General features: G+C 54.2%; 7 protein-coding genes across 7 annotated transcripts; 5 read left to right on the top strand and 2 right to left on the bottom strand.

Moving 5' to 3' along the window:
* Window positions 1-17: 17 nt before the first annotated feature.
* Window positions 18-1,932, top strand: N656DRAFT_186527 (uncharacterized protein). The gene is made up of 2 exons (XM_064808807.1): window positions 18-69; window positions 345-1,932. Exon 2 carries the CDS (start codon window positions 388-390, stop codon window positions 1,810-1,812), a length of 1,425 nt encoding a protein of 474 aa, XP_064668504.1. The 5' UTR covers window positions 18-69; window positions 345-387; the 3' UTR covers window positions 1,813-1,932.
* A 2,314-nt stretch (window positions 1,933-4,246) lies between these two features.
* On the top strand, window positions 4,247-6,242 carry N656DRAFT_846556 (uncharacterized protein; the record flags this gene model as incomplete). Its single annotated transcript, XM_064819235.1, has 2 exons — window positions 4,247-5,298; window positions 5,351-6,242. Exons 1-2 carry the CDS (start codon window positions 4,445-4,447, stop codon window positions 6,240-6,242), a joined length of 1,746 nt encoding a protein of 581 aa, XP_064668503.1. The 5' UTR covers window positions 4,247-4,444.
* On the bottom strand, window positions 6,241-8,105 carry N656DRAFT_756589 (glycosyltransferase family 69 protein). Its single transcript, XM_064813122.1, has 3 exons — window positions 7,192-8,105; window positions 6,885-7,110; window positions 6,241-6,779 (listed from the first exon to the last, which is right to left on the bottom strand). The coding sequence occupies exons 1-3, from the start codon at window positions 7,783-7,785 to the stop codon at window positions 6,358-6,360; spliced, it is 1,242 nt and encodes a 413-aa protein (XP_064668502.1). The 5' UTR covers window positions 7,786-8,105; the 3' UTR covers window positions 6,241-6,357.
* Window positions 8,106-8,381: 276 nt separating this feature from the next.
* Window positions 8,382-9,754, top strand: N656DRAFT_781241 (uncharacterized protein). Its single transcript, XM_064815546.1, has 3 exons — window positions 8,382-8,691; window positions 8,743-8,926; window positions 8,984-9,754. Exons 1-3 carry the CDS (start codon window positions 8,625-8,627, stop codon window positions 9,558-9,560), a joined length of 828 nt encoding a protein of 275 aa, XP_064668501.1. The 5' UTR covers window positions 8,382-8,624; the 3' UTR covers window positions 9,561-9,754.
* A 1,380-nt stretch (window positions 9,755-11,134) lies between these two features.
* N656DRAFT_781240 (uncharacterized protein) lies at window positions 11,135-12,614 on the top strand. The gene has a single exon (XM_064815545.1). The coding sequence runs from the start codon at window positions 11,175-11,177 to the stop codon at window positions 12,363-12,365; it is 1,191 nt and encodes a 396-aa protein (XP_064668500.1). The 5' UTR covers window positions 11,135-11,174; the 3' UTR covers window positions 12,366-12,614.
* A 283-nt stretch (window positions 12,615-12,897) lies between these two features.
* Window positions 12,898-13,878, bottom strand: N656DRAFT_799647 (uncharacterized protein; the record flags this gene model as incomplete). Its single annotated transcript, XM_064817898.1, has 1 exon — window positions 12,898-13,878. One exon carries the CDS (start codon window positions 13,876-13,878, stop codon window positions 12,898-12,900), a length of 981 nt encoding a protein of 326 aa, XP_064668499.1.
* A 1,979-nt stretch (window positions 13,879-15,857) lies between these two features.
* On the top strand, window positions 15,858-16,806 carry N656DRAFT_186369 (uncharacterized protein). Its single transcript, XM_064808806.1, has one exon. It carries the CDS (start codon window positions 15,939-15,941, stop codon window positions 16,416-16,418), a length of 480 nt encoding a protein of 159 aa, XP_064668498.1. The 5' UTR covers window positions 15,858-15,938; the 3' UTR covers window positions 16,419-16,806.
* The last annotated feature ends 1,169 nt before the right edge of the window (window positions 16,807-17,975 follow it).

The raw sequence follows: 17,975 nt of genomic DNA, 5'->3' as shown, positions 1-17,975 counted from the left end.
TATCTCCCATTCTGAATCCGGCTGGCGGTGAGTTTGTCCGTGGTTATAAGCCATCGCACCGGCCTCGCAGTACGTTCTGTTCCTTCATTCATTTGGTCCCCCCTTCTCGGGGGCCATGAGCCTCCCCTTGTTAGGCGCCCAACTTGCAGCCACGAGTGAAAAATAATACACTGCATCTCATAGAGCCTCGCGCTCCACTCAACACTGCGTCCCGCCAAGGTAGCCCCCGTCCATTTTAAGGCTCGAAGTGCTTATTGCCGTCTCTCTGCCAATGTACATACATACATTACCCCATGGATGTGGAGACGTTCTGGACGGCACTGGAAAACTGACGATTGGGATAGTCTTGGATGGAGCAGCATCATTAAGCGAGCATCATCGTTGCCCATGAAATCCGGAACTTTGCGCGGGCTGCGACACCTGCTCTGGCCAAAGAGCAGCAGCTCGGATGGTCCTCGACAGCTGAGGCCGACGGCCTACCTCGATGGCTTAAGGGGATTCGCGGCGTTCTTGGTGTACATTCACCACCACGAGCTATGGGCGCACACCCTGCACCAATCTGCCATCTTCGAGTCGGCTTGGGGCAACCAGGGCGAATTCCATTTTGCTACCTTTCACGGCATCCGGAATTTCTTCGTCGGCGGCCACATGGCCGTGGCCGTATTCTTCGTCATCTCGGGTTACGTGCTGTCGATGAAGCCGTTGTCGCTTGTCCAGGCCGGCGAGTACCTCCACCTCTTTGACAACTTGGCGTCGGCCCTCTTCCGTAGATGGTTCCGACTGTTCATACCCCTTATCGTGACGACGCTTGTCTACGTCACTTCGTGGCACGTCTTTGGGTACTGGAATGCGGCATGCGAACCCAAATCCACGCTCGGCGAGGAATTGTGGAATTGGTATGTCGAGTTCAAGGGTTTCAGCTTCGTCTTCAAGGAGTCCAACTTATGGGTCTCGTATAACCCGCATCTGTGGTCCATCCCGCTGGAAATGCGTGGGTCCATCATCGTTTACACGGCGTGCATGGCGCTGGCGCGGGCGACAAACAAGGCTCGCTTGTTGTGTCAATTGGCACTCATCTTCTATTTCCTCTACATCGTCGACGGCTATTACGGGGCCTTGTTCGTCTCTGGCATGTTGCAGTGCGACCTGGACCTGCTCGCGAGGACGGACGGCGCCTATTTCCCACGGTTCCTGCGCCGACTGGAGCCATACAAAACATTCATCTACTACCACCTCTTCTTCATCGCCATGTACCTTGCTGGCGTGCCAGCGTTTAAGAACGATATGGAAGACTTTCGGCAGAACCCAGGGTGGTACTGGCTGTCGTACCTCAAGCCTCAGGCCGTCTTCAACATTAAGTGGTTCTACCTCTTCTGGGCCGGTAACATGATTGTGGCCTGCATCCCGCGCATCGGGTGGCTGAAGAGGTTCTTCGAATCGCGCTTCTGCCAGTTCCTTGGCCGCATCTCGTTTGCGCTGTATCTCGTCCACGGACCGATCCTGAACTCGATTGGCGACCGTGTCTACCTAGCTGTCGGCTGGACGCGGGCTGCGGACGACAGGCTCGGTCCGTTAGCCGGCTGGCAAAACATCTTCCCGCTGCCCAAGACGGGACCGATGGGCCTCGAAATCGCCTTTCTTGTCCCGAATCTCCTCCTGCTGCCGCTCACACTGTGGGTGGCCGACCTTGTCACGCGAGCGGTTGACGAGCCGGCCGTCAAGTTCGCGGCGTGGTTGTACAGGAGGATGCTGGGCGGTGGGGCGCAGGAGTCGAAGCCTGTTGAGCTCGCGCCGCTGATGAGAGTAGCATAGGGGAAAGAGCGTACAGTACAGATTGTAGTGTACATCACGACAGGTGTGTGTGTACAGTAGTTCTGGTATGAGCGTGTCCATAATGATGATGAGTCCACGTCTCCCTGCTTGATGCAGGTGCTGGCGTTGCTTTGTATCTCTTGGCTGTTCTTGGTTATGGAGTTTGGCTGGCTACTGTACCATGTGTAGCATTCGATAGTTGCATTGTACTGTACATACATGCTTGCTCTGTAGAGGGGAATGGCTCTGGTGGTTCGATCGGACTCTGGATTGGAATCTCTTGCTGACTCTCAAGCAAAGAGCTTAAGGGCATACTGGGGAATCTCGGCATATGCAGATGAGATTTGTCCAGCGCATTGCTGGAAAAAAAAAGAGCAACAGATTTTCCACAATCGACCTTTCGAGTCACCTAACCTCCCCTACAGGGTAGGTACCGCAATTGACTGCATGTGGGCCTCGGTCCAAATTGCAACTCTCCCCAGGTTTTTGAGCCTCTGGAACTTTCGGTGTTTCCCTCGGATACCATCTCCCCGCAAATTCTTAGACAGAATACTGAAGAGCATGTCCATGTTCACACTTTGATGACATGCGATCCGCGTTGGAGTTGGACACAAGCCGAGGCTAAGGTGTTTCGTTCCACAATCGTGCATACACCCCGGTCACTGCAGCCCCTTTCGGAGCTAAGGCTGATACGGCAAAAACTCCGTTCTGATCGGCGCTCGTCATGCACCCTTGCCCTGCAGGCCCTCCAAGGCTCTTGTACTCCGTAGTGTATTGTATGTTACTCAATGGTCTGTGTACAGTACACCAAGCGGGTATTGTGGAAATCCAAAGCAGCGCTGAGTAGCTCACAGAAACACCTCGAGACTGACAGTACACAGCATGCCACATTCAGATTGGCATGGACGCGGCATCAATGCACTCCATGTTTGTGTGCTATGCTCACGATGTCGGCATGCGGGTAACCTACGATGTCAAACAGATCTCTTTCAACCAGATCGGTACTTCGTAATTACATTACACGTTGAAACCGTTCTCTATGCCACCCTCTGCCACAACGACAGATCTTCTCCCTTTTCCAGGTAGCGCCAACCCCTCATAACGCATCATGTTCAACGCTTCGGAGCCGTGATTCAAGGTAGCATGTGAAAGCCAAATAAGAAAGACGCCTGCAAGTTCTTGCAGAGTGCGACCTGAATTCTACGTGTAGTGTAATTTATTTGGTCCTAGATCTATATCTCTTGTATACCGCTTCTTAAGTCTCAGGTACGTCTTTGAACCAACTTTGCAACGCCATCTGCGCGGCAGCTAATTACTGTATGAAAAAGACTGCCGGTCGATGTCCATGCCAAATAGGGAGATGGAAACGCGCGACTAAATTGCTGCAGCATTCGCCCCTGGACTGTTACATGGAATATCAGTCTCATTTCTCTCTATAAAGTGTTGATCTTTGTCCCAGTCAGCGATCTCGAGGCTACTGTACTGTACATGCATGTGGCGTCACAATGATCGATGGCAGCTTGAAGTCAGGCAGGCGAGGCAGGTTCGGGGTCCGTACAACTTGCAAGTCGGCTCAGATTCCTCCGAGGCTCCGAAGTGGTGCAACTGCTTCAAAAGAGGTACATTAGGTGAACACCAGATATAAAGACCATTGTGAGATTCTTGTTACAACTGTACGGATAGATCCGAGCGAGATGATTTTGTGCTCCCTATCAGACCCTTTGTTTCCCGGAAAGTGTTCTTCATCTGTCCCCGGCCGCCCGGCGACTGGTGTGCAACGCGTGGATGAGCTGTGAAACGAGGACTGTTCCCAACCCAACATGATGGTAAAGAACGGAGGTAGACTGTTGGAGTGTGTAAACGGCCATTGCCTATAATTGGGCTACGTCTATTCTGTGTCGTAAGCGGTCATCAGGAATTACTTAGTATCATGAACGACGCTTATGCAGAAGCTCGATCAGTCCCGTGTCGTGCTCTTTAATCCGCAAGCTACCGACTTTCACTTGACTCTTACTAACATGGATGTTACGTACACGGATGAGTGGCAAGGTGAATGGTTTGTTAGCTTCATTTGATAATGAAGTGCGAAGTCCCTACTACCAATTCATTAGTCTCTGATTGTCCAAGCCTGTCCTCTGCCTGTCGGCGCTATGTACTTGTTGTAGGACAGCTCATATTCGTGCTGTCACGCCGGGCTCATGAAAGACTTCACAAGAGCCACGATGATGTGATGGTCCAGTGGGCAGGGAATTGTCAAATAACCGCCGCCCACATCATGGGTGAATACTGTTGTATGGTAGTGGCAGGCACTACCAAGTACCAACTGACACGGCAAGAATGAAGCTCACCTAATGTCGCAGCAAATGGAGGCAAGTGTGACCCATGTGCTTGGTTATCAGAAGCTGCAGTTGCTGTGAACAACAGCAGCTTGACGGAGGGCTTGGAAATTACATCAATAGGTTCGAGTCATCGATTTATCCTAGAACCGCAGTCCTTTCACCCCAGAAACGCCGGGGACTCTCCTCCATTACCTTACGTTCCATTGATATATCAACTCAGCTTCGATACCGGACCGGGTCGGAGATCAACTTTCGAACTGTCTACACCCCGAACTATCTACACCAAGTCTCGCATGTCCCAAGACCAGTTCCCATCCATCCTCCGCAATGCCGCTGGACCCAAAGATACACCAAGACCCAATGACACTAATCCTGACCAGAATACGGGACGCGACGAACCAGCTTATGATCAAGATCCAACGAGTCCAAGCCACCGGCCTGATGTCGGCAATGCAATCATCACGCCGGTTGCAGAGGACTGCTTTAGGGAGGGGAGGGAAGACCCAACAGAGTCAACAAGCAAGCGGGAGGCAACCAAGCCTGGTGAAAGCGAGCGCGATCCCAAAGGGATTGTCCCCGAATATGAAACAGACGATGCCGACATGCTAGTCCTGGTAATCCAGAAGTCGAAGGCCGAGTCAGCAGAGAAGCCCACCGCGAGGTTTGGCCGGTTAGCTCGGGACACTGGACAGCTTTCGATAATGCCCAACGCCCCTAAGAATGGTACCGCGGCGTCTGCTGCATCTAACCTGATGGCGTCCCTGAGAGCGCGGAGAAAGCGTATCAAAGCTAACCCTGAGCCTGAGCGAGGCTGGGAGATGATGTCGCAGGCCATCAAGTACCGTCCGGACATGCTCAACGACATGATGAGTATCCCTTCCTTCAGAAACATGCTGGCAAGCGCACGCAAAGATCCTCGGGTGGTTCGGGACGTGATGAATCTGCCTTCTTTCAGAGCAATGGGAGAGGAGTCATGCCCGCCATTCCAGCTGTCCGACAACTTGACCAAGGGGCCGGTTTGCGCAAACCCACTTTGCAGACAGCCGGGGCATACCATCGCTGTTTGCCCGGGTCCGGTACATGCCGGGCAGGGCTGGATGCGCGGCTGCTTCTTTTGCAATCAGTACGACCACTATGCTGACAATTGGTGCATCCCCTTCCTCCACCGCCCCTTAAGAACCTAATCTAACCTTACGTAGCCCGATGATGAAATCAGTCACGGCCCCTGCCCTCATTACTTACCTGATCACTAACCGAGCCGGTCTCCCGCCCTTCTACACTCACATTGACTGGGTCGCCCTCGCTGTCGAGAACTGGGACCTCGTCGACATGACCTCGCTCCCTCTGACACACGAGTTCGTCAAGACGCAGTATACTCCCAGTCAAATGTGGATGGACCACTCCAATTGGACAAATGGTCGCTCGCCGGTGCGCGACCCGTTGCTCGAAGGTGTCGATTTAGGAAGACTAAAAGCCCTCTCGAGCAAGGACGCGCCCAATCGGCTCATTGAGTCGGCCTACTTGGCCGGCTTGTGCCCGTGTACCGCTCCAGAGTATGCCCTGAACCAGAACCCGACGTTGAAGCCGTATGCCAAGACTTCATTGGTTGAGAAAAAGGACGAGGACTCTGCTGCGGCCGAAGTAGATCAGATCATCAGGGAGTTTGAGGCGCTCCGGCGAAAACCCATGCCGAAGAAGAGGACTAAAGTACGGCTCGGCCGGCGGCAGCTGAAAAAGTTCAGGACAACGTTAAGCAAACTGGAGGAGGATGAGATGCTGATGGGTCAGCTGCTTGACATGGAACCTGAAGAGTTGGAGGAGATACAGAACATGGTCATTAAGCTGGAAACGGAAAATGCTGATCTGGCGAGCGCAGAGAGGAACGCGAGGATAAGGGAGATGATGGTGGAAGAATTGGGAAAGAGAGCCGAGGAGAGGAGGCAGAAGGAGTTAGAAGTGGAGCAAAAATTGAAGATGCGGATAGAGGAGGAAGAACAGGACGCAACCCCGATCTCGGACCGCCTCCTCATCCTCTCCGATCGCTTCGATAAGCTGTTCGATGACCTCTATGGCGTGGTCAAGGCGGTTTAGGTGTATTGACATCTCTAGCGTGCAGCGATTGTATACGTGCAGTACCCAGGCCTTATCCGGGCCCCAGCGAATATTCTTCTTGATAAGTATCCTACAGTTTAGCAATAGAATCGAGTTATAAATGAGCCCAGCCGTTATGGACAACAACCTGCATCTCGTTAATCAGACAAAACCCTCCCTTCTCCTCCCGCCCCTCTTCCTCGTGCTCCCACCTGCGCACGAGCCCACGGACCTGGCGCTCCTTGAACCAGGGCGTCGTAGACCACCGTGCCAGCCGGTTTTTCCACATGCCGAGCCAAATCCGAGACAGGGACAGCCAACTCTTGCCATCGGGAGGGTGCACCGCGTCGTACGCCCCGCGCTTGTAGCCCACGCGCACGGCCGGGTTGAGGAAGACACCGCGTGTGCGCGATGCCGGATTGTCGGCGTGGATAAGGCAGCACTCGGACCCTTCGAGGTGGGACGCCGCGAGGCTGTCGCGGATGCCCCTGAACTTGAGGCGCTGGATGCCGGTGAAGGCTGAGGCGGGCATGGCAACTGAGGTGTGTTGCTGGTTTAGTCTTTTGTTGTTTTTGTTCTGGGAATTGGGACCTGACCGGGAGGGTAAAAAGGGGGTGTGGGGAGGAGAGGAAGGGGACGGACCTATGCCATTCCAGCAGCTGGATACGGGGACTGGCTCGCCCCGGGTTATGGCCCGCCTGGACTTGGCCGAGCGAAAGTACGGCCACGTCTGCGTGGCGTGCTCGTGGCCCCCTGCGTCCCGCAGCGCGAAGGTGTCGTAGAATAGCGGCGGTTTGCTAAAGTCCAGGGAGCAGGCTGCCGCGTAGTGGCCGTTGTTGGTTTTGAGCAGCGTGATGATGTCAGGGGTCTGATATTGGCTGGGTTAGTGAGTGAGTCCGGTTGAGGGGATACGACGGTCAATTGACTCGGGAGAGAGGGCGCGACATACGGTGAAGACAACGTCGCCGAGGAAGAGGACGTGGTCGAATGTCGTGCCGTTCTCGGCCAAGTCTAGCAGCGGCTGCAGCGAGAGGTTGCGTAGCCGGGAGAGATATGGTATTCTCCGAAGCGCTTTCTTTCCGTTGGGAACGGTAATCCATCCCTCTTCGCCCGGCGGGCTGGCCACGAGCTCTGCGTGCGTCGTTTCGTCGAGGACGATTTTCTTTCTGACGCCCGTCTTCTCTAGCTCACGATCCAGCTCGCGTAGGGCGCCCTTCGAATTATCCCAGCTGCCGCTTTCGTAGACGCTGACGAAGACATTATCAGGCCCCAGAGCCCTGACCAGCTCGACCACGCCTTTATTCCAGTCGGATCGCAGGATCTCCTCGTTGTTCCAGTGCAGGCTCGCGATGTACACCCGCACAGGCTCATGAAGTACGGCTCGGGCTCGGGATTCGCGCTCGGTGCGCGCGACACGGTAGTAGATTATGTGGGCTTCGATAATGGTCCAGATAAGGACCAGCAGTGCGATTTTCTGGAGAGGTGAGCGGGAGAGCAGCGTGCGCAAAATCCGCGAGCGGCGCGCTGCTGGCTTTGGCTTCATGGGTTGATGAATCGTGCCGCATGAAAAGCGGCGGCTTGTCGATGGCAAGCTTTGCTAGAAGCCATCGCAGAGGCCCGGACGGCGTCTTGATCGCAATGTTTCCTGGAGACTTGACGTTGAGATAGGAACGGGATTAGCCAAGCTGTGCTAGTAACGATTGGTTCGCGCAATTTCCGAGTCTCCATCGGGCCCGATAAGTCTGTCTGTGCACTCTTGTCGATCGTGGGGTCTGGATCTTTGGATAGACATATGTAGCCCTAGGTACAATAATCATTAAGGTAGCTTCATGGAGCTCCAGTATAGTAACAGAGCAATCCTTCTCTTACTTGATCAGCCGCGTGTAGTCTCGATCAAGCTACGCAAGGTACAATACCAGAGGTACGGCGTTGTTAGGTAAGGTAGGACACCCGCTGCACAGTGACATCACTCCAACCTGGAATTGCTTCCGGGCCCACGGCTGTTCACTATCTTAGCGTTAGCATTAGGGGAATCTCGGTGTGCCGTTGGGCCTAAACGCAGCTGGAAGCCGCCTGACTGTGGGGTGAAGCTGCTGTCTTCCAGAACCTTTAGGTGGGGAATTGCAAGCGAACCCCACATGAATTCGGTGTGATTTCTGCTGAACCCCACGTCTTCGCAATTTGGCGCCTTTGTTTTGTCTCTTATAAGTTATAACCACACCGGAAGTCGCTTTCCTATTATTGTCCTTCCCTCTCGGTGTATAAGTATACCGAAGTACCTCTACAAGCCCATCGCACGCACAGTTATTTTGGGATCCCCCCCTCAGGAAGCTCGTCTGGTGCCTGGAGTCAGAGAATATCGAAACCAATACGTCGGCAATCATGTCGCCGAGCGTGGAGAATGGCATGTTTGCTGAAGGGGCCGTCAAGAATGTCGATGCCCAGCATGGTACGTTGGAGGTTTTGATGCAGGTGAGCTTGCGCTGACTGGTGTTATCAGACGTTGGGACGGTGCCCAACCCAAACCCGACAATTACTGGCCCCTGGACCGTGGACAAGGTGCTGGATACGATTCCCGGCGGGAAGCCTGCGGAAGGGACGAGCTCTCCGGTACCGTACTTCCACATTCTGGAGCGCTTAAAGACGACGAAGCGGGAGGGTTGGCGTCGATTCGGCATTGATCGGTAGGTTGCCCGGCGGTCTCAGCGTGAGGAAGACAGCTAACGTTGCCATGGTACTAGTGGGGAGTCAATTTCAGATCACATGTATCGGATGGCCATGATCAGCATGCTTACGCCGCCGGCGCTCGCAGCCAAGCTGGATGTTCACAAGTGCACCAAGATGTGCTTGATTCATGATATGGCAGAATCCCTTGTCGGCGACATTACGCCTGTCGACGGCGTTGCGAAGCCAGAAAAGAGCAGGCGAGAAGCTTCGACCATGGATTACATAACCGAGCGTCTGCTTGGCAAGGTCGATGGCGGAAAGGCTGGCGAGGAGATTCGGGCAATCTGGCAAGAATACGAAGATTCCAAGACACTCGAGAGCATCTATGTCCATGATATCGACAAGATGGAGCTCCTCACCCAGATGGTCGAGTACGAGAAGCGCGGCAAGGGAAGATTGGACCTGGGCGAGTTTGCCTACGTCAAGACCAAGATCGTGCTGGACGAGGTGAAAGCATGGGCCGAGGACGTCATGAAGGAGAGGGAGGAATTTTGGGCGGGGCAGTCACACATCCATGGCGAGGCCGGTGTCGACGGTGGCCTTTCTCCTGAGACTACAGCGATGCAGGAGGCTTATTACAGCAAGGAATAGGCACATCGCATCTTCATGTGCATTTTGCTGGGGTTTATGGCCAAATGGCCCGGTTGATATATGTGACGGCTTTACGAATAGGCACGGGTTTGGCGCTGCGCATGATACAGAACTGCACCGCAAGGTTTTAGAGACATTGCAGAGTACTGTAGATCTCCTCAATACCCACAAGAGCTCCATAGCGAACACTGAGAATTCATTCTGAATTCAGTATCATACTGTACGTGTCGCAAATCATACTTCCGTCCGGCTGGGTCAAAGGCTTAGGGGTAATATTACCGTACAGTATGTACTGTACGTTATTTCAAGGTCCTGAACGTGGAATGATGTGCCCCGCATCGGGAATTTTAGTTGTTGACGTTGGCGTAAAAATGCCACTAACGTTAACTGCATATCCCTTTCAACTTCAACCCTTTGCTACGGCAACCACGTGGAATACCGTAAGCCTGATATCACATCGCAGCCGTGATTTTATGTGTAAATATTTTCGATTTTGGAATCTGGATGAGACGGCGCGCTGGCTTATAGAGGATTTCCGAAACACGAATCCGGAACTCGATCCCTCAATCAGCAATCGGGCGGTGTGTGGTCGGTCGGTCACGAGTCCTTGATTCGCAACACAATCCCTTTCACCGCAGGATTGGGAACCCGAGTTCCCCAAGAATCGAGCTTGGTCTTGCCTTGCGCCGAATCGGGCAGAAACTGGGTGGACAAGTCAAGCCGTGTCCTGGTCTAGCAATTTGAGCGACCTAAAGTGCGGCCAACGGCATCTGAAGCAGTCAAGCTGTCATCGGTCTGGTCTCACACGTCCCAAGGCCAACGCTGGTTGGCGCTCCCGGAGCTCAGCTGCAGTTACCTCGACTCCGGGCCCTCACCTTGCCGTCACGCGCCACTGGGCATCCAAGTCCAATCCCGCAGCTTTTTGAAGGCTTCGCGAGCTGCACACGATAGCCACGCAGGCACAACCTGACCTGACGTACATACGGCCTTGAGCTGGCGAGCTGTGTTGGACCAGCCCATCGGGCACCGAGTGTCGATTTTGGGTCGGGATAAAGCTTCCCCAGACCGACCGGGGCTCTGCCCGCCATGTCGTTCGGGACGCGGTTCCAGGCCCCTGGCGGATTCCCCTTTGATAACTCAACAAGATCCAGCCAGCCGCTGCATGCTGATATTTTCCGACCCCCCGAATCGCCCTCAACATCGAGCTACAACCTGGCCAAATCCACAGGCAGTCTCTCCTCCGATATATCCATGTCGACAGCTCCAGCTACTGCGACGACTAAGAGGAAACGGTCGCACACGAGGGAGTCGACGCCGCTGGGCTGGCACATGAACATGGAAGGCGCAAACGATGCACGGGATGAGGACCAGAGTCGGGAGTTCAAATACACACTAGCAGGACAGATCAGCACAACACCTGGAGTAGGTGCAGCCGGCACAAATAACGGACTGTTAGAGGATAGCGTTTACTCGGACGTGGACTACAGAAGAGGCCTTGGCCCGAAAACAGTTCCCGAAGCCGAATCACCAATGGCACAGTCACCCCCAAAGGAAACACCTGGTGCATCCAGTTCGAGAGGATGGAGCTTATTCACCTTTCACACAATAGGAGATATGATGGGCAAGGTCTGGGAATTCTGTACAAAAGGCGCCTTCCGAGGCTTCCATGCAGGAGGTGGCCGGGGGTACACAGTGGACGGTTCAACAGTGACCGCAACACCAGAGGAACCACAGGCCGCCGAGCGAGAGGCCCCAACGCAGCCAACTAACGGGTTTCCGATCAACCAAGCAGTCCCGGAACATATTCCTCAACCCCCGGCTGCGTCCCCGTACTCCCCTGTGTATCATGACTTTAGCACACCCGAATCCACGCCACAGCCCGCGGCCAAGCGCAGGCAGGTCAGCGCTAACAACGACGAGCTAAGAAACTGGGTCATGGTAGACGAACCAAGCAGCCAAGTGCCAAGACGATTCAGCGCGGATGTCAAGGCGGCGGCAGCCAGACCAAGCGGCTTGGCTCGACCCAGGTCTGGGTATTACAGTCAAACATCGGTCAGCGCGCACCGGCGCATCACGGCACCCTCGGCCAGATTCACGGGCGTCACATCGCCGACAGTCTCGCGACCCGCCTCCCGCCCTTCCCTACGCATTTCCCACGCTGGTTCGCCCAACCTGAGCGCTCGCGAGCCGGCAAGCTTCGCCTCGCCGCGGTCGTCTCCCATTTCCCGCTCGACCCCAAGTCGCATCCCTGTCCCGATCCAATCACCAGCCGGAACCACCAACCCCCCTTTCACCTTTCCAAGCAGCGTCGCCGCCGCCGCAACCTCAACAGCCGCAGCAACAAAATCACCCTTCAAATCCTCCGCTTCCCGGCCCTCCAGCCGCCAGAGCACACGCCTCGGCCTCGGCCTCGGCGGAGGCGTCTCCTCCGGCCGACCCAGTTCCCCCACGAAACTGGGCGGCTACCACCGGCGGAACCAGAGCAGCGGCGGCGGCGGCGCTGCATCTGTGGCCGCCGCCCGCCGCAAGAGCGGACTCCTCGCCGAGGCCGGCTCTCCGCGGCTCGACGCCGAGGCGCGGCAGCTCGCGCAGCAGAAACTGGCGGCCGAGCGCGACGCCGATGCCAGGGTCGACGCCTTCAACGCCCGTCTGCTGAGCATGATCCGCCAGGGCCGCGAGGCGCTGGGGACCAAGGTCGAGGTGGAGATGATTGAGGCGGAGGGCGAGTTGGATGCTTTTGGCGGGGTTGGTGGTGTTGGTGGTGGTAGAGGAGGAGGATTAGGGGGTTGGGAGGATGACGATTGAAATTCCATATTACCGGCGCCTGTCTATCTTGCCAGTCTTTGGCCTGCTTTTCTGTTTCTTGAGGAGCTGGGGCGTTTTACTATATGGATGGCGGGGCAGGGCGGGGTAGAATGCATCGAGAGGATCGGATACCGGTACTGGCTTCCATGTACGCTAACGGTTGTTGCTCATGCTCTTCCTTTGATGTGTTCCCCTGTTGGGTACATGTTATGGATTTCCCGGTCATTAGGGGGTGGCGTTTAGGTTGGCTTGGCACCATCATGATGGATTCATTTGGGTCAGGTCGCGTGTATGGACTACGGATGTGTTGATAGGATCTATTTGTTCGTTATGACTCGCTGATGATTCATAGCTTAGCAATACCAGAATGCAGAACAGTGCAACATGACCCGTATACCCACCCTTCCAGTATTCCTTTTCGGTATCTAATGTTATTCGAGTTGGGTATCATTCATAACCTCCCATTTGGACAGCTCAGTTCCACCGTCCGTGTGCAACGCACTCCCTACCTCTGCCGCTATGCATGTGTGTCTCATCGGTTGACGCGCCCTGGGTCCTTCGCTTGCCGCGGATCGCTAAAGATGCTCTTAACCTGCTTCTCGTTGCCCGTCGGCGGAAGGACAATAGGAGATGACGGCGTGAACGCTGTTGTCGCGGTCGGAGATGCCGTCTCATCCTTAATAGGCGGCCCGTTCTCATCATTGCAACCTCTCTTCTCCTCTTCTTCCCCTTCCGGCTCTCTGTTGTTTGCCCGCTTCCGCGCCCGCCTTCTCCTACCCTTCCCCTGCTCCGACAATTCGCGCGGCGACTCCTCAAACCCGAGACACTTTGTACATCGAAAGCCGATGAAAGGCTTCTCGGTGCTGCCGCACTCGCGGCAGTGGATCCCGCAGTGGAAGCGATCGCAGCCGGGCACTCGGCAGGTGGGATTCCAGGAGCAGTCCTGGCCGAGGTGGGCGCCGCCGCAGCGGCACCTACGCAGGCGGCACTCGCGCCCGCTGTGGCCGCGCAAGCCGCACATGCAGCAGCGCGAGCGGCAGTTCATGGCGTTGGGGTGCTGCTTGTTAAAAATTTGACCGCCACAGTCACGACGACAGGGGATGCCGCACCGCGCGGCCGTGTGGAAGGTCGGGAAGGGCACGCACTTGCATCGGTTTCGTGGCGCGACGGGGCACTGGGAAGCGATGTGCGGGTTCTGGTGCACGCGGAGCTTGTATGATGGAATGGCTTCAGCCCAGTCGGCTCGAGCCCTCTTAAGACCCCTATGAGGATTCGGGGCCCCGCAATGACCACAGGGGGCTATACAGTCCGCTGTCCTATGGCTCGCCTCGGCGCAGTTGGCGCAGGGTATTGCGAACTGTCTCTTGCGCCTTCGGTGTTGCAAGGGCTTGTCACGGACTGACGCCGATCGGGGGTCGACCGTGTCGCGCATGTCGTCGCTCCAGTCAAACATGTACTCAATGTGCGTCCGGCTGAGGCTTCGCCTTCTTGATCTATGATCGAGTTGAATCATTGTCATTCGTGGAAACATGACATCCATAGTTATGTCATACAGTAGACTCCTGGATCCTGGGATGACGGTACTCCAAAAGCTGTGTGGTGGTGGCTCACTGGCGGATCTCTTTCGCAAGCGCCCGCGTCTGGCTTCATGAGCACCGGCGAAGTTCGAGTTCGTGGCGAGTTCGCGGTAAACCCACCCATTGTCCACCATGCCGCTCCGCAAGCTCGGCCAGGATGGTAGCAATATAAAATGCCTCGGAAAGCCGCTTGCTACCCAGTCAGGTGTATAAGGGCGAAGGAATGGGCCGGTGTAGTTGAAGGTCCAATTGAGCCAAACGGTATCGCGTCTGGAGCCTTGAGGCCCAATCGCCTCTCTGTCCATCATCTGGCGCAGTGCCGGTAGAGAAGCGCCTCCATCGTAGAGGCCTGGTGTTTCTTGCAACCTCGGCTTTGACTGCAATCTTCGGAAACGGGCCAATTCATACCGACTCAATATGCTTAATTCTTTACCCCGCCTATTCCCTCGAACCTCCTTGATCCAAGCGTCGAAGGAAGTCAAGACAGGGGAATTCGTATTTCTGGACCAAACGGCCAATAGCTCTGGAGGCATATGAGGAACTGAGGAGCGCGATAACCAGAACCTCGTTACGGGATCATCAACCTCTAAGTAGTATCGCATGGCCACATCAAGCAAAAACTCGTCCGTGGAGAGTCGCTTGACTGGACTAAGTCCCTGTACAATCGCACATTGAGGAGAGCAGTCTCGGGAAACAGCCCAGTCCACGGCTGTTCGAAGGGTGCTATTGAGGATGAAAGAATCCGCCAAGACAAACCTAAGACGGTCGGGGATGGTTTCAGCCTTAGCAGGAAGAGTCATTAAGAGATCGGTATCCGAGGCGGGGCGCATTAACTCGCCCACGAGACGGTGGACGAGAATGTCGCGCGCTGTAAGGCGGCGATGTTCATAGCGGTGGAATGGGGGAATGGGAATGTCGAGCGGATAGTGTCGGGGATGTGGTTGCTGAGGCTCAATTCCTCGAACGGCTGATGAATTCGCGCCGTTGACCGTGTCGCCGTGTTCGGCCATGCTATGCTTTTGTGCATGAGCGTCTGGTCACGAGGTTGACGAGGCGGGAGGTAGAGCGTTCGACGACGGTGTATGGACTGATATGCAGATGCATGAGTTAAGGTAACGATACGCAGAAGTAATAGTAGAATTTTCCTGTTTCCTCTCTATTGGATGCCGCCAGAAAATCGGTGAACGTTGGGAGTTGATGTTGTGATAATGCGGGAGACGGTTGAGGGAACGACTTGGAGGATAAGATAACGTTAGCAATGGACCCACCTTGTTGATGCCTGCCGCGGTGCATTGCACTGATTGGGCCCATACAGCGGGAGTGGTGGGGCAGCTTAATCGTGTGACAGCCGACAGCTCTGAGCGCATACACTACTCGTCAGGGCTTCATAATCGCCATCTGCCCCACTACTCCGTAGAGGGTCAGGTCCTCTGATTCCATAAAAACTTTTGATTCTATAAATTTCGCTACTTCCATTTACCAGCGAATCCCATACAAATTCAGGTACTCCGTTTTTTGTACATCATACCGTCAATGTTCATACCATAGTGATTTATCCGCAACAGCAATCCACAACAGTTGCATCCACCACGCTTAACATTTCGCTTGAATCGCTTGCATCCCCAAGTGCAGGCGACAAATACAGTCAAATATTGTATATATAGCTCTACATTGAATAGCGTCAATTATACATGTCTAGCAATTGAATACAAGCTCTATTTTGCGTAGCTCCAGCGAGGTTCAGAAGGGATGGGTATGTATGCAAGCGATATGTGCAAGAAGACGGTGTGACATTGGTTTGCTAACAAATTTGTATGGCAGGGAATGTAGGTACGTATTTTATGGAATCAGAGGACCTGACCCTCTACGGAGTAGTGGGGCAGATGGCGATTATGAAGCCCTGACGAGTAATTTGAGCATAACACCAAGGTACCAAGTCGTGCTAGTCAACGTTATTCGATGCTAGAAGGGACCGTTTCTCCTTCGGACCTTCTATATGCTTAATTCAATCCCGCTCACATATGTTGACCATATCTTTAACTACTCAGGTATGAATTGTCGGTTTACGCGGGACCTACGGAGTACATCCCTATTCCCTAACGACCTCTACTCGTACGGTCGTACCCTCCTTTCGTGTCCGCTGTTGTGGAAAGTACTACATAGTGGGATTGTACTAGTATGTGCTACACCATCCCACAGTCCCCATGGACGCAGGCAAGTTCAACTTACCGAGCTCAAATCTCGTCTCCATTTCAGTAGCTGCGCAAGCCCTCCTCTCAGATCGTGTGAGACGAAATGTTTAGCTACTACCTTAGTACCTACTACAGGAACAGAGATCGGCAGCAAAACGTGTCGGGTTATCAGTCTACCCGTATTCTATGGCCTCACCAAACAAAAGCATCACGATTGTTATCTAGCCAAGATTAGGAAGCGGAGCTCTCTCTGTTCCGCTTCATGGAGGGTTGAGATCCCCTAGACAGTAGGGTATCGTAAAACAACAACCAGTCATCTGAACCACGCCCCTTTTTCCTGTGCTGTCTACCCTTTTCAAGGCCGTTATACATTGCCCCTGGTTTCACCACCACAACCCCGTCCATCAGGCACACCAACAGACATCCTGGCACATCAACATAAAGTCATTGATGAATTTCCCTTGGTCATTGCAATAGGCGTGTGTGTTGTCAGACATGACACACAAGTTGTAGTGTGCTGCCGTCTTGCACTTGGGTTGGCCAACCGCTGCCGCTTCAGGGGTAGCAGCGTCGGCGGCAGATGTGCTGCTCTCGATGCTGGCTTCCACAGGCGCAGCGAGGATGGTTTGCGGCATGAGAAGCAGCATTGCTGCGGCGAAGATGCTGAGGACCGTCTATTCCAGGGGGGTAGCGGGAGATTAGATGATATTTCCAAATCTGATTAGATCAAGAACACCAGGACCTACCTTCATGGTGGCTAGTAAACTAAGGTATCGATCTCGTGACCTCGACCAGAACTGGGTTATGGCAGATGTATGATAATGATAGGAGCTTGATCGACAGGTGATCTTCGACTATCTAAGTGCGAGTAGGAGATAACCTTGGGCGTAGCAGGGTTGAATTTGTAAGGAGAAGGCGATATGGGGCCCGGTTTGATGATACGTGAGCGTGTTATAGATATAGTTTAAGGAGCAGTAGCATTTGGTGGCCTCTCTAGTCGCCAACGGTCCGCTATTCGCTTGAGGAGAAGGGGCCTCTTGCGGAGAGAAAGGAGGCCAGATGCTCGTGAACTTGCGTATACTGGAAACAGAAGAGAGAGATGAAATGACGGAACCAAGTTCTCGGAGGCTTTGCTTGGCAAGGTCTAGACCTGGACACCAGGAAGAGGGGCCGGCGTCCTTCTGGGATCTAAAATATGTTAATGGTACTGCGAACCCAGCTCCTGGGACAAACGGAGTGCCGCTACTGTGGTGGAACGCAACAAGATATATTGAGTCCGGCGGGGAAGTCTTGCGTGTCCAGTGGCTAACCCGGAGCCCGGGAATGGGTAAAGAGGATTTCGGTTCGACTAATAAACGTTGTTCGAGGCAATCACCTCAACTACGTAGGGCGTGCATGTGTGTTTGCCATTTCAGTGTTACTAGGTGGTTCAGAACTCCAGGGGTAACAAGTGTAGATAACTCCTCATTCTTCAATAGATGGGCTGAGCATTTCAAGCTCCGTTCCCGATTCATTATAGCATGGGCACTTTCGGGCCCTTGGCTGACGACCTTCCAAATGGAGCTGTATAAGTGAGCATTTGAGCCGATTCAGCCAATGAATGCACATGTGCCTGTGGTGATTGTCTGGTTGCAGCGTCGTAACTTACCAGCCCAAATCTCCAAATCCAATGGCACAGAAAGAGCGATCGACGGGACAAAATCGTCTTTTCTGAGCATCAAAGTCGGTATCACTGAGACATCTGTGAGCAAGCACACGGCTTCGGCTTTCGGGTGTGTGCACACCTTCAGCACCTGGGCCGCCAGCTACCGCATGAAGCTGAGCTTTATCACGAATCAAAC

Source organism: Canariomyces notabilis, assembly GCF_033297395.1.
Source record: "Canariomyces notabilis strain CBS 508.74 unplaced genomic scaffold N656scaffold_17, whole genome shotgun sequence".
Lineage (NCBI taxonomy): Eukaryota > Fungi > Ascomycota > Sordariomycetes > Sordariales > Chaetomiaceae > Canariomyces > Canariomyces notabilis.
The sequence above is the reverse complement of the archived record's forward strand: the minus strand, read 5'-3'. Positions and strand labels throughout refer to the sequence as shown.